General features: G+C 41.8%; 1 protein-coding gene across 7 annotated transcripts in view; it reads left to right on the top strand.

The window, feature by feature from the left end:
- The window catches only part of LOC111866383 (transmembrane protein 268), a 62327-nt gene that overhangs the window by 9455 nt on the left and 27527 nt on the right, over positions 1-25345 (top strand). For 6 of the 7 annotated variants that reach the window (XM_023855275.2, XM_023855274.2, XM_023855277.2 and 3 more), the window contains 2 exons: positions 11819-11965; positions 13117-13287. In XM_023855275.2, the coding sequence (XP_023711043.1) occupies positions 11819-11965; positions 13117-13287 (318 nt within the window). The remainder of the gene's footprint in view (positions 1-11818; positions 11966-13116; positions 13288-25345) is intronic. The other variant, XM_023855279.2, reaches the window with a different exon arrangement.

Here is a 25345-nt window from a genome sequence, read left to right as displayed (position 1 = left end):
CAATCAACTGGAGGTATTTCTCAAGCCATCTGTAAATATATCTGACCAACAGAGTATCTTTACCGCTGTGGAAAGTTCATTCAAGAAAATCTTCAATAAGCAGAAAGATATTCATATTCGCAAGTTTTCCCGTCTCAACAGCGAACAGAATAGAGCCCCTTCTACCTCAGCCTCAGCATCTAAGAAATTCATCCTCAATCGATCCAAATATATTTTAACGGACTCTGAGGAAGCAGTCCTTATGAAAGGTTTGAATTTTTCAGTAACACGTCCACACTCAAACTTGGATATGGCATGTGCGGTGGAGTCTGTTGTTTCGAAGCTTCCACAGACTAAGGGCATGGAATTCAGATGGAAAATTAGATCCATGCTAGAGAAGTCTAAGTCATCCAGACCTAACATGACCACGAAGGAACTGAAAGCCATGAAATCTTTGAGACTTAACAAGGAAATTAGGGTTCTTCGAGCAGACAAAGGCAACTGCACAGTGGTTCTGGATGAATCCGAATACAAGGATAAGTTAAACACGTTGCTAGAGTCCGGAGTTTACGAAACCCTGCCCAAAGACCCTACAGCTAAGGTGGAGAGGAAAGTACAGAAACTCCTTGCTAAATATAAAGCCACTCTTCCAACCAATCTTAAACACAGGCTGACTCCATATCACAGCAAACCTCCACATCTGTATGGTCTGCCCAAGATTCACAAAGCGGGTATTCCTCTGAGGCCTATAGTAAGTTCGATTGGTTCTCCTTGCTATGCACTGGCCGGCTTTCTCCATAAGATACTCAGTCCTTTTGCTGGTAAATCCGACTCTTTCGTTAAGAATTCCGCCCACTTTTTTCAGTTATTAAAGACTGTTAACCTTCAGTCTGAAGATACGCTCGTTAGCTTTGACGTTGTCAGTCTCTTCACTAATGTACCAGTCGACGAGGTCCTACATGTCATTGAAAACAAGCTACACGACGATGTCACACTGACGGAACGGTCTGTCTTGCAGGTCGGAGCCATCATGGAGCTGCTGGAAGTCTGTTTGAAAACCACCTATTTTCAGGTTGACGACAAGTTCTTCCAACAGAAAGATGACATGGCTATGGGAAATTCTCTCTTGCCCATTGTTAGCAACATCTTCATGGAACATTTTGAAAAACGCTCTTGACTCAGCTCCGTACAAACCATCGTTGTGGCTGCGATACGTGGGTGACACTTTTGTAGTCTGGCCTCATGGTCCAGAGAGATTACAGACTTTCTTCGACCACCTCAACAGTTTAAGGCCTTCCATCTGCTTCACCATGGAAACTGAGTCTAACAATGCGATCTCATTTCTGGACGTTCTGGTCATCAGGGAAAAGACGGCACTAGCCACACAGGTCTACAGGAAACCCACCCACACTGGCCAATACCTCAACTTCAATTCTAACCATCTGCCGCATGTGAAAAGAGGCTTGATAAAAAGTCTCCACGACAGAGCCTCTACCATATGCCAAGATCGACGAGATTTGGTCAGAGAAATTAACAACGTGAGACACGATCTTCAGTTGAACGGTTATCCCAAAGGTTTTATTGACTCGGTCATTAATTCCAAGGGCAGTAGTCGTCCGAAGAAAGAGGAAAGCCCTCTGTGTTCTGTTTATATTCCATATGTGAAGGGTGTGTCTGAAAAGTTTAAACGGATAGGTAATCGATATAATATTAGGACCATCTTCCGTACGAGACACACACTTAGGAACTCCCTTATGAAAACTAGACCGGAAAGAGATCCGCAACAGACGGCACAGTGCGTCTATAGCATTCCCTGTGAATGTGGCAGAAGCTACATTGGCGAAACAGGCAGACCTCTGGCCGTGCGGCTCCGGGAACATAGGCATAACCTAAAAGAAGGTCTTCTAGAAAAATCTAAACTAGCTCAACATGCCTATGAAGAGGGACATAGGGTAGGCTGGGATGAAGCTAAGATTTTGGATATTGAAAGCCACATGAGGTATAGGAAATACAAGGAAGCGGCCCATATGGCATGCTCGGCCAACCCAATTAGCCAACCCAGTTTGGACTTTTCTCCCATTTGGATCCCCATTATCAGCAATGAAGTCACCAATTCACATAGAAGATCTGTATGATGTGATATATGCTTTTATTTATTTCTATTAAGTTCTAAATTAGATAGACGTGATTTACTCCACTGTTGACGCTAGTTAGACACTATTAGTTTTTGTTACTAGTTCTTCTTTCTATTCCATGCCGTGGGGTTATGGACCTGGTTATGAGTTTAGTTTCGTGGCATAAATTTCTACAGATCTATCTATCCTGGTTCCACGCTTGTGTTTGCTACAATTTGTTATGAATATTTTTCATATTAGCTCTCATGGACTTTTTATAATCTTCATGTTTTGTGACATTGGTTTGTCCAGTGATTGAGGCTAGCTCTTTCTAAGGGACCCAACTGAATAGGTGTTTTCCTTCACCTGAGGACGGAAACAGATCCAGTTTCCGAAACGTCGTGTTTTTATTTGTTATCTTAAAAACCAGGACGATGGATAAAGTCCAAAAACCCAACATATCAGTTAATTTTAAATGTTTTGAATATTTGCAGTCAAATTTAGTTTAACTTGTTCAAATATTTTATGTAAATTATGAAAGATTCCCTTAGCATTGGTTGTCCCTGAAGGTGGCCAGTCAAGGCTGAGATCTGTTGGTGCTATAAAACCACATAATCATTACAAAATTTGATGCTCTTGATGAGAGTTTTATACTTATCTTAAGGTAATTGTATATTGGCAGTAATGACCTCTGTCATGTTATGTTAATGGAATTTTACTTTCATTCATTTGTAACACACCTGTAAACCACCACTTCTCTCATATTTGCAAGTTACAAATGCTCTACTGTCTTCCACATGATAAACATATGGCGTGTATACTATAAGTGTGGTGCTGAATACATTTGCTTTTGAAAACACTTTCGTCTGAATTTTGTTTCTTGAGGCAGGAGTAGCATAATATATATATATAATTTACAAAAAAAGGAAAGCTGCATAATTATTTTGAAATTGTCAGCTACAGTATCATATTTTCAGCAGTTTGAAATAACAGCAAAAATTATGTCCTTTGTTAGTTCATTTTGTGAATAGTGTACCACAGATGGCTGAAGAGTTGCCTGAGTATTGTTCCATTGAAAACCATTTACTTAATCTTAAATGGTGAGTGAGTAATTTTGAGAAGAATTACCAGCAGCAGTTTTGTCAAGTTTTGAGTTTCAGCTTCAGTTCTTAATAGAAACTTGATTATTGTCATGCTGTAAAAGAATGATGAAGTAGAATGTTTAACTTTTCAGAGAAAGACTTGAGTAAATCGCTGCAAGATTACACATGTATTTCTTGAGTTGATCTGTCAGTAACCATCCACTATTGATAGGTTGTACTGTCTGTGTTGTCTTCAGATCTCTGTTCAGTATTTCTGATAGCTCCGAATTCCGTGGACACATCTCACATTCTCCCTGATAGCCTCTTACACTTGCTTGACACATAGCAAATAATTTTGAACAGACAGTTGTGTTTGTTTGTTTTTCAATCAGATAATTCAATTTGTGTCTGAAGTAGTGAGTTTCACATTCTGATTAATGGTACACACACACAGACTGTGAGCATGCTACATGCTGCATCTGACACTTGGGTTTTATTGGCTGTAACTCTACAAATTTTGAAAAGCCTATCAACTTCTGAGGATTCTTTTCCTTAAAACTTTAGTAGACTTCTTCTAGGTTACACAGTCTTATTCATTTCTAAAAATGAACCTTCTTGCCTGTTGATTTAAAAGGAACATAATCTTTTGTCCCTGGCATGAACCTGTAGATATTGTGAGTTGCATAGAACTGCCTCAACATATCAGTTGTTGCAGGTGGCACCATGTGCCTAGTATTGTATTTGGGCATGACAGAATTTCAGCTACTGATTTTTTGCAACATGAGAAGTGTAATTTGAGGCTTTGAATGCTTTCATAATTGACCATTTCTTTTAGAAGAACCATCAAAATATGAATCTTTTCATTCTATCTTTCTGCGTGAAATTGTTTCTTCAAGTTTGCTGTCATTCCTTTGTTTGGTGCCTGCTTAATGCTGGTGTCTTGCTTGGCTTACTCTTCAACCCTGAAGATAGAGGTGTCACGTTCTTCCAAAACATTAGTTGACTTTCAGTAAGCTGTAAGATATAAATGTTCATAACCATTGCTCTTAGAACCTCAAATTGATTGTCATTTAATTTCCTCCTTTAAATTCGAGGTGGAAGTAATTGATTTGTATTCTCACAACACAGAAGATTTCAGTAGTCTGTAAGAAGGTAGGTACAGTAATGGGGTGTCATTTATAATGCTTTGCAGTTTATGATATGATAATGCTTTTATAAATTGAGATGCTTCAGTAGAAGATATAGGTATCAGTAATAAATTGTGTCTTTTATGATGAATTTGGACACACGTTAAGAAGATTTGCATATGCTGTATAAAAGTTTGTTGGAGTCAGTATTGAAGTCAGGTGGAGGCTGCAGTGTAACCTTGGTATAAGAAGAATCTGTAAAATTTCATAGAAATGCTTTTTCTTGAGTACAATGGGGCCACAATAGAGTGAGTATGGCTTACAACAAGGAGCACCAGACCATTGGATCCAACAGGTTTTAATGTTATATATGCAGAGAACTATCACATAAAAAAAAAAGAGGGCATTTTCCTCCATCTTTGTCATAATGAATAATCCTAACTAGCTGCCACTGTTTTTCCTGTAATTTTTTACACCAGCTGTATTTACACCTTTGTTCTCAAGTAATTTATGTTTAGAAGTCTGTAACAGTCCCAGTAACCAACCCACTGTGTCACATTCTAGAATCTGCAAGGTGTCACCACCAGTCTGCGAGCTTGTCCTTGGCTCAGTAACTGTTGGTGGGAGGGTGAGAAGGGGTCAAAAATAGGTTTCCTGCTACTCAATTTGTGAGGTAACAGTCAAAGTGCCTTGGATTGGTGTTATAATTTTAGGTGTACATATTTAAACAAGGTTCAGGCTCAGATTTGTGGCAGCTTACCCCCCCCCCCCTCACCAAGTTGTAATCGTTTAATCATTCAGAAATGCCGCCCTGAACCTGCAGAAGACTCACAGAAATTTACTGAAGTGGAGAAATATACTACTTGGGTAATGGTGCAAAAACTGAGACAGACGTAAATTAATTCATTCTTTTCTGAAGCACCATAAATGGTAAAACAGTGCACTGTTAACTCTGTTACGGCTTCCTTCTTTCATGCTTTTAATAACTCGCACCCTTACTGTCAGAAGATACTCAGAATACTAAATCCAAGCAAACTAACATTGTTCTGTTTTTGTAAGTATATATTGGTGAATTTTGTTTTGCAATCTCAATTTGTCACTTGTGTGATGAACATAGTGAGAGGAGACCTGTGCTACTAATGTAACATCATAGGCATTTGAACTACAGCTGGTACAGATGTTGTCCAGGCACGTTATAAAGAGGGTTATTTTCATTGTGAGTGTGGAATTTAAATAAGTTCATTGGATTAGGTTAGAAAACTAGTTATGGTTTCATGTACAGTTTACATGCCAGTACCATAATATGTGCGTTACACTTAAGTATAATGGCTGATTCATAACCCTGCTTTACATATATAATGTCAGAAAGTTGCATATATTCCTGTCATAGTGTTTAGAACCCATAACATAGGCTGTGTATGTATGTATGTATTTATTTCGTCTCTGTAGATCATTGTGACATGATATAGGACAAGTCAGTTACTGTACCTTGGCTGATTACAATAAGAGAATAAAGTTATAGTACTTAAAATTGTTTACAGTAGATTACAATAGTTAAGATTTCACATAGTGTGAGGTGGAATCCATATTAGGTCCCCTCGGCACGTCGGCTTCCATATGTCCTATTGTACCGTACTGGTGATACTGGTGTATCTAAGAACCAGTGAAATTTTAACTGATTTGTGTGTTACATGTGTTACCCAAGTTCAACACAAGTTGACTCGTTTATTTACAAATGTATGCACATGCAGTGGCTTCTGGTTGTGCAATGAGTTGTGAGCAGAATGTGGACGGGAGTTGCGTGCATGCAGCAGATAATGGCCAACACGTTAGCTCGTAGAGCCTTGTTCATAATTGGCTTGTGGGGATGTCGTATGAAGAGACAACCACTAGTTGAACTGTCCTATAGGATTTATTGCAGCTGCACAGTATACACAGATGGATAATAACAATAGTGAACTGTTACTGTAACTCAGTGTATCTTCTTATGTAGCCTAGAGTCGGACATATAGAAAACATGTCACTGTCAGTATTGTTGTAGGCTTTGCCTAGCAACCGCTGTTTACTCGTCGTTGCTAAGCAATGAAGCTTGCGTTGTCATGCTTGTTTGAATGTGGGCAGCTCCCACATCACCCCCCCCCCACAGAGATGGTTGCTCAGCTGTTGAAGCGATCAGGAAAAGTTTTGCTTGCGCAGCGCAGTCGCTGGAGTGGTGAGGCGGTAGCTACGCCAGTTGCCCAGTGCGTTGGGCATGACCGCCGGTGAGTCCGAGGCAGCCGAGTTGCCCAGTGAGTCGGGTGTGAGACCGCTGCACAGCCCACGGTGACAGTACAGCGAACGCCGAGGGTGGCAGCTCAGCGAACGACGACTGTGACAGCCAAGCCAATGACAAATGTGGCAGCAGAGTCGATGACCAATGTGGCAGCACAGCCCACGGCAACAGCACAGCGAACTGCGAGGGTGGCTGCCCAGGGAATGACGACTGTGACAGCACAGCCAACGATGAATGTGGCAACATAGCCAACGACGAATGTGGCAGCACAGCCAACGGCGACAGCAACAGTACAGCCCATGGCGACAGCACAGGGAACGGCGAGGGTGACAGCCCACCGAACGACGAACGCGACAGCCCCCTGACCAGCGACGGTGACGGCCAGAACACACCCAACGGCAGCGAAGGACGACAGCCACAGCATAGACGCCCATGAAGGGGACATCACAAACGCGGACGAAGGCGATAGCACAGACACCGGTGAAGGGGACTGCGTCAGAGTCTGGTGCTATCCTAGAAATTGCTCGGACTGAGGCAAACCACGAAAAATTTCTGTCAGGCATGAGGCTGGTGCAAGAGTGCATAAGGGTTAGGTTCCTGCAATGTGGAGGGCACACTGTGTCTTCATTGGGAGGGCCAACTGGTTGGTGCTGTTTGGGAAAGTGGTCACTCTTTGTTGTGGGACCATGTTGCGTCAGGGGTTGGCAATTCAGACCTGTATTTGGGAGGTGGTCGGTTCGAATATATGTATATATATATATATATAAGAAGAATGTAAACCAGGGGTAGGGCTTCTGTCCAGTGTTGGTCTGCGTGGCACATGATGGCTGTCTCTTGTGTTCGGTGGAAACGTTCCACTTGTCCGTTAGCCGCTGGGTGGTGAGCAGTTGTTCGCGAGATTTGAATGCCACAGAGCTTGGCCAGGGAGTGGAAGAGTTGAGATTCAAACTGACGTCCCTGGTCGGTGGTGATGGTCTGTGGGGCAACCGAAACAGAATATCCAGCCGGTCAGTAGGGCTCGTGCCACTGTATCGGCTGTGATGTCTGGGATGGGGATGGCTTCTGGCCAACGGGTGAAATGGTCGACTGCAGTGGGGCAGTATGTGTAACCTCCTGACGTTGGAAGGGGTCCAACAAGGTCTCTGTGGGCGTGAAGAAATCTGGCTGCTGGCGTTGTAAAGTCGCCCAGTGGAGTGACTGTGTGGCGGGAGACTTTGGAGTGCTGGCAGGCCTGGCAAGCATGTGCCCAGGTGTGGCAATTCTTCTGTATGCCTGGCCACACGAAACGCTGTGCGGCCAGTTTTGCCGTTGCTTTGGTCCCTGGGTGCGACAGATCATGGACGGACTGGAACACTTCGAACCGTAGAGGAGCTGGGATGTACAGCCAAGGTTTCCCGGCAGAGGTATCGCAGTAGATGGACACTGTGGTACCGGGGATTGGTAGCTTTTTGAGCCACAAAGCTGTGTTTGACTGCCGAAGTGATTGGAGCTTGTCGTCGCTGTCCTGCGATGCGGCCAATGCGTTGTAGGATGGTGTTGCAGTGACGGACTCAACGCGGGAGAGCGCATCAGCAACAACGTTGTCCTGTCCAGAGATGTGTCGGATGTCGGTCGTGAATTGTGCTATCAAATCCAGGTGGTTGAATTGCCTTGGTGAGCATTTGTCCCTTTTCTGCTGGAAAGCGTAGGTGATAGGTTTGTGGTCCGTGAAAATGCTGCAGTGGTGCGCTTCCAGCATGTGGCGAAAGTGCTTTATGGCCTCGTAGATGGCCAGCAGCTCGCGGTCATACGCACTGTATTTTTGCTGGGCCGGGTTGAGTTTCCTTGAGAAGAATGCCAGGGGCTGCCAGGCGTTCTTGACGCGTTGCTGTAGCACGGCACCCATAGCGGACGTGGAGGCATCTGTGATGAGTGCAAGTGGAGCGGATCGATTGGGGTGAGCCAGTAGTGTGACGCGTGACAAACTCGCCTTGCACTCTTCGAAGGCCCTGTGGAGCTCTGGTGTCCAGATGATGGGGTGGGAGCCCTTGACCTTGGGTCCGGAGAGGACGTTGTGCAGTGGTGCCTGGTGTGCTGCCGCATGGGGCAGAAATCATCTGCAGTAGTTCAGCATGCTCAGGAAACGGCGGAGCTGACTGGCGGTTTTGGGAGGTTGACATTGCTGGAGTTGAGTCACTCGCCCTTCCAGCGGTTGGGGTTTCATCGCCAGCGCTGTTGATGAAGTGTGCTGGTGGATGTTGCTTGAGTGAAGATTGATCACACACTGAAGATGCCGGGTCGGAGCTACTTCTTTTATATGACGCTCGATGGTGGAGCGAAAATTTGCTGAGCGCTGATTGGCTAGCGCGCGTAATGATGTAGATGCAGGCTAGCCGCAAGCGCTGTATAAATGCGAACGTTTGAAGCAATGTGATGGGTTAGTGCGCGTAATGGTGAAGAGTGAGCTGAATAGCGAGCGTTGCACAAATGCATGATGATGTGGGATGTTCCCACATCACTCCCCCCCTTGCGAGAAGTGATGCTGCTGCTTGTGAGTTGTCTGCGGTGTCCATGCTGCGCCGGGATGAACCAATGTGGGAGTCGTTGATGATCTTCACCACGCACGCTTCCAATCACGTCAGGGTCACCAATGTGGGGATGTCGTACGAAGAGACAACCACTAGTTGAACCGTCCTATAGGATTTATTGCAGCTGCACAGTATACACAGATGGATAATAACAATAGTGAACTGTCACTGTAACTCAGTGTATCTTCTTATGTAGCCTAGAGTCGGACATATAGAAAACATGTCACTGTCAGTATTGTTGTAAGCTTTGCCTAGCAACCGCTGTGTACTCGTCGTTGTTAAGCAATGAAGCTTGTGTTGTCACGCTTGTTTGAATGTGGGCAGCTCCCACAAGCTCTTTGTTGTGGGTGTGAACAGGATATTTAAGTTTAAGGAAGTCTTTAACTTTTCAGTTCATATAATTGTAACAATGATGACAGTGTTAAATTATTCTTTGTCGTTTTCATATCTGCATGATAATCATTTCAAAGAAGAAGAATTATTACTGTAACCACATTTTTGAAATCTTGGTTCCACGTTGTATTATATGTAATTGGAATTTGAGGGAGGAACATGTACTTACATTTTTCAACAATTTTTTAATATTATAAGTGTCCATTATAATGACCATTTCTACAGATATTATAAATTGTTATGATATGAAGGCTGCACCTTGCTTGTAGTATGCAAAAAATGATTGAAATATGTAATTTTTAAAAATCTTGTCTTCTAATATTTAACTGCATAGCCTATATCACAGTTTGGCACAAAGGTTTAAACAAATTAAGGTGGGTATGGCAATATTTATTCTTTTGTAAGTGAGGATGCAAAAGTAACAAACGTAGGAAGCAGAAATATTTGGCACCATTTAAACCAAGAGGCTAAAGATTTTTGCCTATGTACTTAATCTCTTGCACTTAACAGCTGAGCTATTTTTACAAGCAAAAGTCATAGCAATTATATGTTGAATGCCCACAATGCACAGACATGTTAAGATGAACTGACTCTTGCATTATGTGATTGTCAGTTTCTAACAGCACTTTTTGCATATTGATACTTCTCTTGCTCTGAAACAGTGAAGCCTCCCACTGGAACAATACAAGTTCTCAACCTGTGTACGGGCTGTGAAATGGATGGTTTTTGTCTTTGTCACTAGTTTTTCATCTGGTAAAACATCCAGTCTTTTCTTGCAAAACCACTCATGATGAAGACTATAAATCCTTATTCTGTTCTTGTTGTGTATTTGTGTCTGTCACTAGTCTCCAGATGCACAGAATAGCTGTATGTATTTTGAATTTATTCTTCAAAACAGTAAATAGTGTCAATCTGTACTGTATTTCTGTTTTTCTTTTTGACAAACTGCTGACTTTACAGTGACATGTCACCTCAGGCTTTGTATTCAAATCTGAACATTTCCATTTTGTTGTCATAGTTAGGGTTGAACACTTATTAGCTTAAACAACATTTAGCACACTGACAGAGGGATTCCCAGGTCATATTTGCTAACCAGATAACAGAGTGCACTTTCAAACAAGATACTGGACTGAAAAGAAGTTCAGTTTTTGCTACATAATAGACATTTTACTTTGGTTAAAATTTAGAGTGGACCAAGTCATGAAGCTGTCACATCATGCTAAATATGGTCTTAGAAGCACTGTCCCTGGTTACAACTATGTAACACTTTAAGCAATTGGTGCATGTTTTTTGATTGTGTGCTAGAATTGTTCTGTTCATGCACTTCTGTATCAGTGTGAATTAAATTGTCTATTCAGACACACAGTACTCATATTCTCGAATGCAGACTTTTTACTTAGGCAAGAGAGACGCCCTTAGGGTCATCAGTTATAAATAGTTTGGGAAGCAAAACTGCAAATCTAGTTTGTGCAAAAAAAAAATCATGCCTACTTAGGAATTGATCATAAGGTGAAGGTTCCAAGGAGGAAACCTTGTTTTGTGTGACATTTATTCCAGGTATATATAATATTAAGAAACTGACAGTGCTGGTGATTTTTGTCACTGTAACAAAGTTTGTGTTATAAGCCATACTCATTCTGGCATATGTATACTGTATATTGAAGCTATTAATATGGAATTATGACAAGGTCAAATGAGTAAACTTTGTGTTGCTGAAAAGAATGTATTATCATGAACAAAAAATATCCACTGTGTAATATACATAAATACATTTCAGCTTCTGCTGAGACAGTAGATAATTGGATCGATAAAAGAGGTCAGTCAGGTATGACGGCTCTCTAAGACTGCAGAAATACTGACTGTAATGCTGATTACTTACTAGTAAATGAATAATAAAAGGAAAGACTGGGGACACTATAGAATAGATATGCTTCAGCAGTTGTATTTGAAAGCATGTAAAAGATAGGTGAAGTCAGATATACAGGGAAAAGTTTCATAATTCTTTGTCTGATTAACTTATGTATGAAAATAGCATGTCTTTTATATTATCAATGTTTTTCTTTTTCCCCCAGCATTATTCTCATTAAGTTAGATCTATAATGCATTTCTTCTCTGTAGGTCAGAATTTAATGAATGGCAGGTCCAATTTCAACTTTCAGGTTCTACTTATTATGGCCTAACATAGAGAGAGGAAATGTATAACATTTTGGTAAACCTTTTAGTTTTAGGTGAGGAGCATGAAGTTTGTATAATGGCATGGTATGGATCTATGTTCTGCTTGCAGTTGAATCACAATTTAGAACGTTGCATGGCTCAAGTAAACAAGCACTTGCTAAGACACAAGATCATCTTGGGCTTGGATGACAGAGGAAAGCTGTCATGTCACAAAGTGAACCTCTGCTTCATATACTTTGATACAGTGGACTGCATTGTGAGTAGATTTATTTTGTAATTTTATTCAGCATTGATTATTTTCCATCTTTCTGTCTCTTTCTCTGCATACTGAAAGTCACAATATATCCACATTGTTCCCAGTACATCATTTCAGATTGTCTTGTCATTGGATGGTAAATCATCCCATGCAGTTAACTTAAAATATCATTAAATAAACAGATAGATGGCAACAGCAGTGTTTACTATATACAACAATTAGGAATGATTGAATACCCAAGCTTTTGGCTGGATTGAAGCTTTCAGGTGGAGAGTAAAATGAATGTCAAGCTTTTGAGCGCATATGCCTGTGAAATTGTTCCTGTCTCTTACACGATACGCCCCCTTAGGATGTGACAGCATGAAGATTGCCAGTAGTGAAGTACTTGACATAACATATTTTCAACATTATTTTGTATCGTCAGTGACAGTCATTATTGTCATTCAAATTCACCTGTCATCCTAAATTTGAGCATATCCTGTGTTATGTTAAACTTGAATAATGTAAGGAAAGAAATCAGTGATTTACTGAAACATTTTTGACATTGACAGTTCCATTATTTGTTGAGACTCCATTTTTTTGTGTGTGGTTTTCATGTTTAATCTCGATCCCGTTGGTTATGTGTGTCCAGTCCCACTTCTGACCCCAGTTGTCACTTGTTGGGTGTGTCACGCAACAAATAACGTCACGCCGTCAAGGATGTAGCGAAGATTTATTGTGCTTTGTTTCTACATTCACACACACTACAATTATTATTACTTGCAGTATCACAATCACTGCTTCCGCTATATCTCGGCGAATACTAGACTGCCTTCAATGGTGACACTCTTAAGACTGACTTCTGGCTCAATACACAACTTCCATTCGAGACCGGATCCTTTACATAAGCCGCACGCGGACTCGATAGGGGACCCCTCACCAAGGTTCAATTTCACATGTTCTGCAATCCATTGCTTCACGAACACTCCTTATAGAATACACCCGTAATGTGTTTCGTCTCGTCCGTTGTTACTCAACGACGATTTGTCGCTGCAGGAACTCCACAATTTGCACGTATTCATTATCGTGGAAGTGTGCATTCCAGTTGTAGCGGTTGTCGTGGCGATGGACGTAAGATAACACATCACAATATGTATTTTTTTTCTGTTAAGAAAAAACTTCAAGAGGTGATTGATAGAGAGGAGCGTGAAGGTCGCACAGTGAGTCGAGAGGGGACTTCAGAAGAAAGACGACAGCGGCAGCAGTTTCAACAAAGAATGGACATTGAAGACAGGGACATTATTATTCAAGGCAGCAGTATTACGCGCCTGTCACGCAAGCAGGTATGATACACTTCATTGAATGTATCCATCACATTTGATCACTCTACTTCCCTGTTATTGCACACAAGAACTTGGGTTGCTCTCTGATAGAAAGTCACACAAGAATTACGAATGCTGATGTTAATTTTGGCAGACATATTCACAGATGGATTTGGAGGCATCTGCATCAATTCTGTAGCCCACTGTGTCAGTAGAATAAAGTACATAATCAGGTTCAGCTTCCAGAGCATCTTGTTGTAAAGGCAGTTTCTGAAATCAGTTTTGAAAATTGGATCTAGGTGGAGCATAAGTGATTGAAAGTTCTGCTACTGGTACAGAAATTAACTTCCTGACTTTGTTATAGTTGTTAGTGTTGAGCTGTCAAAAAATTTTCTTATCTGATTGGAATGTATTTTTAACATCATCTTCAATGCCCAGCCACCCTGATTAAACTGCACATCCAATTTGCTAGGAAATAATAAAATGAATGTGACTTTATGAAATTATTAGCGTACAGTAGAGGTTTGATGTAACAAGTGTGACTTGTAACGAGATGTTTGGTCTAATGAACATTTTCTTATACACTGTCAGTTTAATAATGTTTAGATTAGCAAATTCTTCAGTTCTAAGAATGCTTTTTATGAATTTCCATTGTAACCACTGCCTTTCTTCCATTTCTGAATTTGTGTAAACATATATTTGACAAGTGTTGCTTAACTGCTAATTTCTGTTCTTTAAAAATTAAGTGAACTCTGTTGATGACACAATGTTCTTGTGCCCTGATTTATTAAGAGAATAGTTTTGGGGTGGGGGAGATACAATAAGAAAGATCTTTCATTGCCAGCTGTTTCAGAATATTGTGACATCACTCACTCACTCATTCATGGAGCTGAGCCCTTCTTCAGAAGCCATCAATTGTGCAGCTACTGAAGAACTTCCCAGCATTTTGTAGAACCCAAAGGTTTGTTACGGTGTTCACAAGAGCCCTTGACTGGTCCCTATCCTGAGCCAGATCAATTCAATCCATCCCATCCCATCCTATCTCTCTAAGATCCATTTTTAATCATGTCCACCTCCCTACGCCTTGGTCTTCTCAGTGGTCTCCTTCCATCTGGTTTTCCCACCAATGCTACATGCCCTGTCCATCTCATCCTCCTTAACTTGATCAATCTAATTATACTTCTAGAGGAGTTAAAGTTATGAAGCTCCTCATTATGCAGTTTTCTCCAACCTCCTGTCATTTCATCTTTTTTCAGTCCAAATATTCTCCTCAATGCCCTGTTCTCAAACACCCTGTCTATGTTCTTCCCTTAATGTCAGAGACCAAGTTTCACATCCATACAGAACGACAGGCAAAACTGTAATTCTGTATATTCTGATATTTATTTTTACATTTCTTCTATTTAAAGGGAAAGAGGATCAGGAAGTAGGTACAAGTTTTTTTGTATATAAGAGAATCATATCAGCAGTTAAGAGGGTTGAGTTCGTTAGTGATAAGATGTCATACATAATACTAAGAGGTTACTGGTGTGATATCATCGTTCTGAATGTTCATGCCCCAATTGAGGATAAAATTGATGATATAAAGGACAGATTCTATGAAGAACTAGAACTTGTATTTGATAAATTCCTGAAGTACCATATGAAAATCATGTTAGGAGATTTCAATGCCAAAGGAGGCAGGGAAGACGTTTTCAAACTAACAGTTGGGAATGAGAGTTTCCACGAAATTAGTAATGATAATGGAGTTAGAGTAGTAAACTTCACCACATCAAAAACTTGTACTGTCAAAATACAATGTTCCCACATCGTAACATTAATAAATTTACTTGGACATCTCCTGATGGGAAGACACACACTCAGATTGACCATATTTTGATAGACAGGAGATGGCACTGAAGTATACTTGATGTCCAGTCATTCGGGGCAACAAATTGTGATACTGACCACTACCTGGTGGTGGCGAAGGTTAGGGAAAGACTGGCTGTGAGTAAACAAACAATGCACAGAGTTCATATGGAGAGGTTCAATCTCAAGAAATTAAATGAGGAAGAGGGTAAAGGGCAGTATCATGTTGAAATCTCAAATAGCTTCTCAGTTTTGGAAAACTTGAACTCTGAGGTGGATGTTAATAAAGCTTGGGAACAATTAGAATATAAAAATTTGTGCCAGAGAGTGTCTAGGTTATTATGAACTGAAGAAGCATAAGCCATGGTTTGATGAAGGATGCTTAAAATTATTGGACCGAAGAAAACAAGTGCAATTGCAGTGGTTACAGTATCCAAGCAAAATAAATGGGTATAATCTGAACAATAGAAGACGTGAAACCAGCAGGCATTTTAGGAATAGAAAGGGGAATATCTGAAAGACAAAATTGATGAGCTTGCAACGAACAGTAAGAACAAGAACATTAGAGACCTGTATACAGAAATAAATGACTTTAAAAAGGGTTACCAACGTAGAAGTAACTTAGTGAAGGATGAGAATGGTCATCTGTTTGCAGATTCCCACAACATTTTGAATAGGTGGAAGAACTACTTCTCTCAGTTATTGAATGTAAAAAAGGTCAGTGGTGTTAGGTACATAGAAATACATACAGCTGAGCTGTTAATATCTGCTTGTAGCCCTTTTGAGGTAGAAATTTCTATTGCAACATTGAAAATGTATAAATCGCCAGGTAGTGATCAAATTCTGCAGAACTTTTTCAAGCAGAAGGCAAAATATTACGTTTTAAGATCCATCAGTCAATTACTTTTATTTGGCAGAAGGAAAAATTGCCTGATCAGTGGAAGGAGTCTGTTATTTTACCAGTTCACAAGAAGGGTGATAAAACTGACTGTAGTACGAGTAATTATCATGGGGTATCACTGCTATCAGCTTCTTACAAACTATTGTTTAGTGTTCTTCTTTCAAGGTTAAGTCCATACATAGATGAAATTATTTGGGATCACCAGTGTGGGTTTCAACATAACAGATCAACTACTAATCAGATCTTTTGCATTCATCAGATACTGGAGAAACAATGGGAGTACAGTGAGACAGTATGTCAGCTATTTGTAGACTTCAAGAAAGCCTATGATTCAGTTAGGAGAGAAGTATTGTACAATATTCTGATAGAGTTTGGAGTACCCATGAAACTAGTTAGGCCAGTGGTTCTCAAACTTTTTACCTCTGAGCCCCCACTGAGAAGAGAAAAATACTCTCAGGCCCCCAGCCTGTTTATTTTTTTTATCAAAATAGAAGTCATGGTATGTTTGACATTTCATTTGGTTTATTTTGTGTTTTTCTACATACTATTTAGCAGTTTTCTTACTCAAAATTAAAGTATCACAATACTAGGCGTACAATAAAAATTAGTTTTAACACTTGCAATTAACCAAAATATGTATTGAAATGAAACGATATTTAACTGACAAGTATTTAATTTTTTTCTGCAATGAAAATCAAACATTTAAATGTCAAAGTTCATGTGATGGATGGGCCTGCTTTTGAAAACAAAGTTTATCAAAATGTGGCGTAATATCAGAAATGGCCACTCTAACTTCTTTAGCAATATTTAGCCTTGAATGATACTTTGACTTTATAGCTGCCAAAGCAGGAAAGCCTGTCTCGCAGAAGTAAGTTGTTGCGAAAGGAATCAGGATTTTCAGTGCTTTTTGGCTCAGAGTTTGGAATTCCTTGCCAATATGTATCCAGAACTCCAACAAAGACAATTCCTTAAATTTACTTTTTAATGAAGTATCACTAGTGAGATCGATGTGTTGTTCTTAATCATTTACATTCAGAGATGATGGCCCAGGAGCATTTTTGAATGGATTTTTAATCCAATTAAAGTTATCAAAATCATTGCAAAAGTATTTTTCAAAATGAACTTTCAACATTATGAGATGATCAAGTAGGCAGCTTTTTATGTCCATTGGAAGCACTGGATGCACTGGATTATCAGTGTCTTGTACCATTGACACTAGAGTAAGGAACATGTCTAGCATGTCACTTTCCATACTGTTTCTCCAGAGCTCTAATTTTCTCACGAATGCCTTCACTTTGTCATTCCAAGAAAGTACAGTTGACTCATTCCCTTGAAGTGTAGTGTTGAGGATATTTAGTTTCTCAAATATATCTGTGAGGTAAGCCATTTTCAATAAAAAATCCTTGTTGCTGAAACTGTCTGCCAGTGAGTGATTTTCCCCATTTAAAAAACAGAACACCTCATGCCTCAGCTTAAACATTCTCTTTAATACCGTGTCCCTTGAAAGCCATGGAGCATCACTAAAAAACAACAGAGCAGTGTGTTTGGTGCCCATTTCCTCACATAGCATTTTAAAAAGTCTAGACTTCAGAGGATGCGGCTGCTTCCAAACTATCAACGCTGTCTCTGGCATACACGTTTTACTAGAATTGCCGGTAAAGAGAATAATTATTAGTTATTTTGAAATTCATGATAATCAAAGCCTGTACTCATCAAAAGTTGTTTCTATATGTATTTTTATTTTTTGTTACTTTTCTAATTGATTTAGGGCAGTTTTAATTTTTATCTATAGAAAGTATTCTGTGGCCCCCTTTCAAGCCCTTTGCACCACACAGTTTGAGAACCACTGAGTTACGCTGAATAAAATATGTTTAAACGAAATGTATGGTAAAGTCCGTATAGGTAAGCATCTGTCTGATAATTTTCCTATCCAGAATGGTCTAAAACAGGGAGATGCTTTAGCCACTGCATTTCAACTTTGCTTTAGAATCTGCCATTAGGAAGGTCCAAGAAAACCGGGTGGGACTGGAATTAAATGGGTTGCTGTTGGTCTATGCTGATCATTTGAATCTACTTGGTGATAATATAGATACCATAAAGAAAAACACAGAAACTTTAATTGATGCTAGTAAGGAGGTTGGTCTAGAAGTAAACACAGAGAAAACTAAGTATATGTTGCTCTCTCATCACCAAAATGCAGGGCAAAATAATGACATAAAGATAGTAACAGATGTTTTGAAAATGTGGCACATTTCAGATATTTGGGAATGACTATATAAAATCAAAGTATGATGCAGGAGGAAATTAATTGGAGATTGAACTTGGTAATGCTTGCTACCATTCAGTTCAGAACATTTTGTCTTCTTGTCTGCTGTCCAAAAACATAAGCCATATATTGTGACATAATGGCCGTAGGTCAGAATAGTAGAATGAGCAGAGGGAGCCATTGGTAAGCAACAGAATGGTAAAGATGGTTCTGTGGCAACAGTTAGTGACAACAGAAGACGCAGTGTTTTGTATGTGATCCAACTGTTCTGCAGCTCGTCTGGAATTGTTCACATGGAATTCTTCCTAGAATGATCAACTGGAAACTAAATATAATATTGGAAACTAGCACCACTACAAGGAGTTCCTTTGCTGTCTATGCAGTTCAGTTCATCGTAAGTGTCCTGAGCTCTGGTGCAGGAAGAACAGACTTGCTACACGACAGTGCCCCTGCACATCACTCTGTTCTTGTCCAAGGAGCTGGCAGAACAACAGGTCACCTTTTTGCCACACCCTCCATACTCACCTGATCTCTCACCATGTGATTCCTTTTTCTTTCCCTGCTTGAAGACAAGCTGCCTGGGCGTCAATTTCAGCTGGCCAAGGAGATTGTCACTAACACAAGAGGAGCCATATGGGACCTTCCTGCAAATATCTTTCAGCAGTGTTTCCAGCAGCGATACCAACATTGGCAGACTTGCATAGCAGCCAACGGTGACTATTTTGAGGGAGGGTGTTCATATGTGTAAGTGTATATGAGTATCTTGTAATATGGTGCAACAAAACCACATTCCACAAAATTATTGACTGTAGTAACATAATGAGGCTCAGTAGCAGAGTGCATTATTAGCAGACACCACCTAGCAACAACTAGTGACAACAGGATAACAAACAGAAGATTTTATGTGTGCTCCAATTCAGGTGATCTGTAGAGTGTGTAAATCAGTGAAACTGAATGTTGTTGTATAGACGGTATGTTCTATACTTTATACATCTTACCCCTATAGGAGTTTGCTGCCATCGTTGGCCATTTGGCATACTGCGCCCATGTTGAATTACCCAGACACCTAATTAGCAAAGAAGCTGCCTGTGCAGTCAGTTGTAGGATAATGGAGCAAGACATAAGACAAATACTCTTGAGGGAGGGAGGGGGAGGCAAGAAGACACTCAGTGAAGCCCCCAGTCAGGCCCTTGAGCTGGAGGCAGCTGCCATAGCTGGAACACTGTCCAGAGTCAGGCAAACAACAACCAGAAACAAAGAGATCACCAACAGCTTACTTGTGGCTGATGATGTTGGAGCACCCGACACTTTCAAAATGACTGCCCTTATGAATCAGATGAAGAAGACAATGACTGACACCGGATACGAAAGGACCGACACTTGAGAAATGAATGGGATCTACTGTGAAGAGATGACCAACCTGCAGAAAATGAGTGGAAGCCTGTGGGAAAGGGGGATTGCTGGCATCTCCATTACGATCCCTTACCCCACATTCAACATCACAACTGAGAGAGCCAGTAGTAGCCTTTTTGCCCAGGGCTGGGTTGGTGACAAACTCTGATTTGTGACAGTTGACACCAGACTGTCCATAACTATTAGCAGGCAAGACTTTACCACAGGATGGCCTGAAAGGAAGTTGAGCCAATGCTGCAAATGGCATCAGGAGAGACCCTCCCCACCCTGAAGGAATCTGTAATGGAAGTGAACCTGGGACAGAGCCCTATACACATCTGTATGCTTGTCACAGAAATTATGGATGAGTTTATCCTGGGAGTTGATATCTAGTGCACCTATGATGCATTTGTGGAATTAGGGCACCATAGGCTGCGACTAGGTAAGGAAGAAATATTGCTATAGGGCACCTGGCACAGCCCCAGTCTTGCTGGCTTGCAGTGGATAGAGATTATGTAATACTGTCACGATGCAAGGGAGTAGTGGTAGCACAACTGGAAAGTCTCATTGGAGTGGAAAATGATATTATAGGACTGAGCCCTGAGGCCCACACTCCCAAAGGACTCCACATACCCAGGACGCTAGTCTGGAATCGGTGGAAGGTACTTGTCAAAGTCCTGAATGCTACCTGTCGAGACCATAGACTGATGTGGATTCCTCCTGGTGCACTATGAACCAGTGACACAGCTGACCCCACTCGATGCATTGGAACCTCAGACCCAAGAGATCTCCCAATGGTTACAGAATGTGATTGCTACTGCCAGACAAAATTTAAACGATGAAGGAATCCAAAAGTGGGGGGAACTAATTGCGAAGTAGAAAGACATCTTTGCGATGGAGAGTGATGACCACAGACAGACCGACAGAGTGTACCACTGTATCAATATTGGAGAGGACCTACAGATTCAGCAACCCCCTGGGAGGCTTCCCTTAGTGAAACAGGCAGATGTTGTTGAGGTGCTTGAGGACATGCAGTGATGCAGTGTGATTGAAGAGTCAAACAGACTCTGATCATATCCCATCCTTGTCTGGAAGAAAAACAGGGACCACCATTTCTGTGTAGACTACAGGAAGCTGGATGGTATTGCAAAGAAAGACTGTTTCCACTACCTAGGATTGACGACATACTGGGCATGCCTGCTGAAGCCAACTGGCCCTCCACACTGGATCTGAAGAGAGGTTGTTGGCATATTGTGCTACACTCTGACGACAGTCTTCTCAACAGGTCAAGGGTTGTGGTAATTCATGGTCATGCCGTTTGGCCTCTGCAACACTGCAGCAGTGTTTGGGCGGCAAATGGAAACCATCATAAGGGGCCTTACATATGAGCCATGCCTAGTGTATCCGGACGACGTGATCTTGATTGGTTGCTTGTTCCAGGAAAACTGGATAACCTGATGAATGATCTGATTCTGAGGCCCACCTTAAGCTCAACCTGGAGAAGTGCAAATTCTTTCAGAAGGAAGTACGGTACCTGGGCCATATTGTGTCTTCAGAGGGAGTGAACACAGACCCCGAGAAACTGAAGGCTGTCCAGGAATGGCTGACACCAAGGGACAAGCACAACATAAGGATACTCCTGGGCCTGTGTACCTACTACATGTGGTTTATCTCCAGCTTGGCTGACAGTTTGAAGCCACTGATCAGACTTACAGAGAAGAAAGAAGCTTTTTGATGGTCCCCAGAAGTAGAGGCTGCCTTTCAGACACTGAAGGAGGCCCTCTGTACCACTCCCATTCTTGGGTACCCAGAACCAGGAGAGAAGTTCATTGTTGACAGACGTGAGTAACGTCATTATTGGAGGAGTACTGTCGCAGGTATAGGATGGCCAGGAACAGCTAACAGCCTACTGCAATAAGACACTGAACACAGGCACAATGAAATTACTGCATTACATAGCAGGAACTACTGAGGACACAATCAGACTTCCATAACTACCTCTGCAGACAAGAATTCCACCTGTGCATATACCACTTCACACTAACCTGGCTCATGAATTTTAAGAACCTTGAGGGGAAACGTCCCGCTGAATCGAGCTCCTCTGAGAATACAGCTTCCTTTCTGAGTACCATCAGGGCTGGAACCACAGAAGTGCCGATGCTTTTTCTTAAACACCATGTGGCGAAGAGTGCACTCACTGTAAAAGTCGAGGCAAGTGCAAGTTATTGCAACCATTGCTGCAGACAGCTGGGACCCAGCTACCATATGGAGGGAACAGCTGAGCAACCTAGACATAGAACTGCTTCCAGAAGAAGTAGAGGCTGGGCAATGTCTGGAATGGAAAGACATTGCCAACTGCAGTCCCACATACAAGGGCTATTGGGCCCAGTGAAAATCCCTTGCAGTAAGGAATGACATACTGGAGTGCCACAAAGAGTCCACTGAAGATGATCTAAAATAGCTCAGATAGGCCTTTTTTGGAGCAAAGTGAAGGATGTACACTCCATGGTGAACTGTTAGGACACCTGTGTGTCAGCAAGACCTGAGACAAGGTCATGCAAAGGTAGTACTGGTTCCAGCCAATAAACAATGTCAAGAAGTGGTGCCATCACTGGGACACCTGAGCAGCCAGTTGCAGCCCACAAACCAAGGGTCAGGGCCTTGTACATCAATATATTGGGGCACCAGCACAGGAGGCCCCTTCCCTCATAGCGACCAAGGGACCTGATACCTCATGATTGCTATGAACTACTTCAACTGGCCAGAGGGCTACTCCATCCACAACTAAGAAGTGTCAGCTGTCATGGAAGTCCTGGTGACCAACTTCTGCTGCTTTGGAGTACCATGAGACCTGCACATTGACTAGGGCCATAACTTCAAGCCAAGCCTAATGCAGGGATTGTTACAGCGCCTAGGGGTGAGCAAGACACTCATCACCTCCCCTGTGGCACATACAGTCAGGCAGCATGGTTCAGTGGTATACCAAAACAGTTGCAGGGCACCTGTGAAGAGTCATGGTGTCACAGCAGATGGATTGGGTTGCCAGGCTGCCCATTTTCCTCCTTGCCTACAGGGCACCCACCTATAACACAGTGAGCTTGACCCCAGCTATCCTAGTGTATCAGAGAGATCTCTCTCTGCCTGAGAATGGCTATTCGTGCTCTCCCTGACAAGGAATGACCCACCATTGACCACACAGTGGACCTCATGGATCAGCTACATGACACCCACAATTACACCTGCAAGCATTATAAGTTGGCCAGTGACAGACTGGAAATGAACTACAGCCATTTGGCCAGCTCTGTAGGCTACCAAGAGAGCTATCCAGTATGGCAGGATCACCCAACCCTATTAAAGGAGAGTCACCCAAGCGTCAACCCTCATGGGAGGACTCATATAGGGTAGTCACCTGACTCAGCGATGTTGTGGACAGGACTTAGTGACACCCCAGAACAAAGATGATAGTAGTACACCTGAGCCGGCTGGCACCTCACCAGGGAGCTGCTCGAGACCAGCAGCTGTAAATAGGAAGTTGTTGGGGGCACAGCAGCGCAATACCCAACCAATGAGGAATGAAGGCTGTATGCTGGCGAGACTGGAAGCAGAAGTGCCATAGCACAACAATGAGGTGTCATTCATGAGGAGAGTCACAAACATCACAGGCATATCCCCTCAGAGAAGAAAAAATGTTCATAAGCGAGGACCTGCAGCAGTTGGACAGTCTTGGGTTGCATTATTAGCAGCAACAAATAGTGATGACAGAATAACAACCTGAAGACTATGTGTGCTGTAGCTGTAGTAATATATAAGGGTGTGTGAATCAATGAGACTGTTGTAGTTATTTGTAGTTATGAGTTATAAGCATTCAGTAAATCCAGTTTTCAATCAAAACTATATGTCTAGTCACACATGACATATATGTGGGAGGGTGTCTGCTAATGTATCACATGAATTAACAAAGAACAGATTAAAATTTTTTTAATATTTTCTGCATGGAACATGGCATGGTGCGATCACACAGTTCACTGTTCTGTAAGGTCAGCCCACCCATTCCCCAGCAGTCACAAATGATATTCTATTCTTTTGGGTGGAGTCATATAGATGGATCAGTCCACTTGGTCAGATTATGTAGAGAGGTGAAACAGGTCAGTTGTTGCCTGGCATTGGGTACAGAATATGGTCTTGTAATGATCATACTGCCCTTCATGTTCATCAATCCTACTGTCTGGACATTGAGAGTTTCCCCCACCACACTGTTCATCTTTTCCTCTTGCTCCATGTTTTGCGTGACCCTTTTTTTTTTGCTGGACTTGGAGTTTGCGTAGAATAACTTTCATGAGTTGTCCATGGAGAACTGTCAGATAGATGACTGTCCTGCTAGTGAACAAAACCAAATGAATCCAGAGGCATCTGAATGAATTAGACTGAACAGAGTCTTTGTAAAAAGTACTAACTAGCTCAGTTTAAAAGGAAAACTAAGCCACCATAAAACATGCTGATTATCTTGCTTGCTTTAACCTTTAAGAGACTAATGTCACCATACTGCGTCATTTAAAGTACAGCCGAGTGGCTGTGCATCACAATATGGGTACCCGCAATCCACGCGTGCACATAGTGTTTTAAAATCTTATTTTAAGATAGAAATTCTTGTTCTACTTACACTATTTTTGGACACCAGCTTTATAAGTAGACTGTCTTCCCTCCTGCCTCATCTAACTGAATGTTGCCTTCGTGTGGAACTGTTGGAAACATCCGGAAATGCAGAGTCCAGCGTCACACTTCATGCATTTTTGTCCGGATGTTACTTCGTTTCCCACGCGAAGAGCACACACGACATCTCAATCTCATCTTAGAGGAAGTCTGCCAGTGATATCGACTTGCCTCCTCTAATCGAGCTATCGCTGATGACACAGCAAGAAGTCGACCCCTGGACCCTTGAGGGCGAGGTGGACCCCTTGCAGCATGTTCCACCATGTTCCGCACAAGGGCAAGACAAAATTCTCTGTGTGACAATTTCGTGCCACAGGATGACAACAGGATGAAACTGTTCAGAATCATCAGATCCAGGAGATGGAAAAATGGTTTATTTGTCCATTTCCAGGTTTGACGACTGATGCTGTAACTGTTTGCCATTCTGTCCGCTTTGTCGACATAACCCATGTGCTTGTTGTAGTCAGCAACAATTGCTGGCTTGGTGGAATTTCCGTGCTCATCACAGAAACTGCCTTCTGCTGGAGGACAGTGCATGTTTGTCAACATATGAACGTCACGTTTGTCCTTCCAAACTAGTGTCGTCAAGTTCGTCTCACCCTAACACGAATGTCACCTTTCTTCAGTCGAAATTGTCTTCGTCGAAAATCGTCAGGCAAGCCCTTCCGATTAGGTCTGACTGTCCCACCGCACGTTATATCCTTTGTCATCAGTTCGTCAAACAAGTCTGGTGACGAAAAGAAATTGTCCATGTACAGTTTGTGACCTGCGCCCTCAATATGTTTGCATTGGGCCCTAACTGTAGCTTGTATCGCTGTCACGTCTTGGCTGGCACGTGTCCTGCCTTTTCCTAGGTAAACTTTCATGTTATAAGTATACCCAGCGGCATCACAAATTTTGAAGATTTTGATTCCAAAACGTTTGTGTTTCTTAGGAATGTACTGCCTGAAAACCACTCTCCC

This window comes from Cryptotermes secundus, unplaced genomic scaffold (genome assembly GCF_002891405.2).
Source record: "Cryptotermes secundus unplaced genomic scaffold, Csec_1.0 scaffold41, whole genome shotgun sequence".
NCBI classification, from domain to species: domain Eukaryota; kingdom Metazoa; phylum Arthropoda; class Insecta; order Blattodea; family Kalotermitidae; genus Cryptotermes; species Cryptotermes secundus.
Note: the sequence above shows the minus strand (reverse complement) of the source record. Positions and strands in the feature narration are given on the sequence as shown.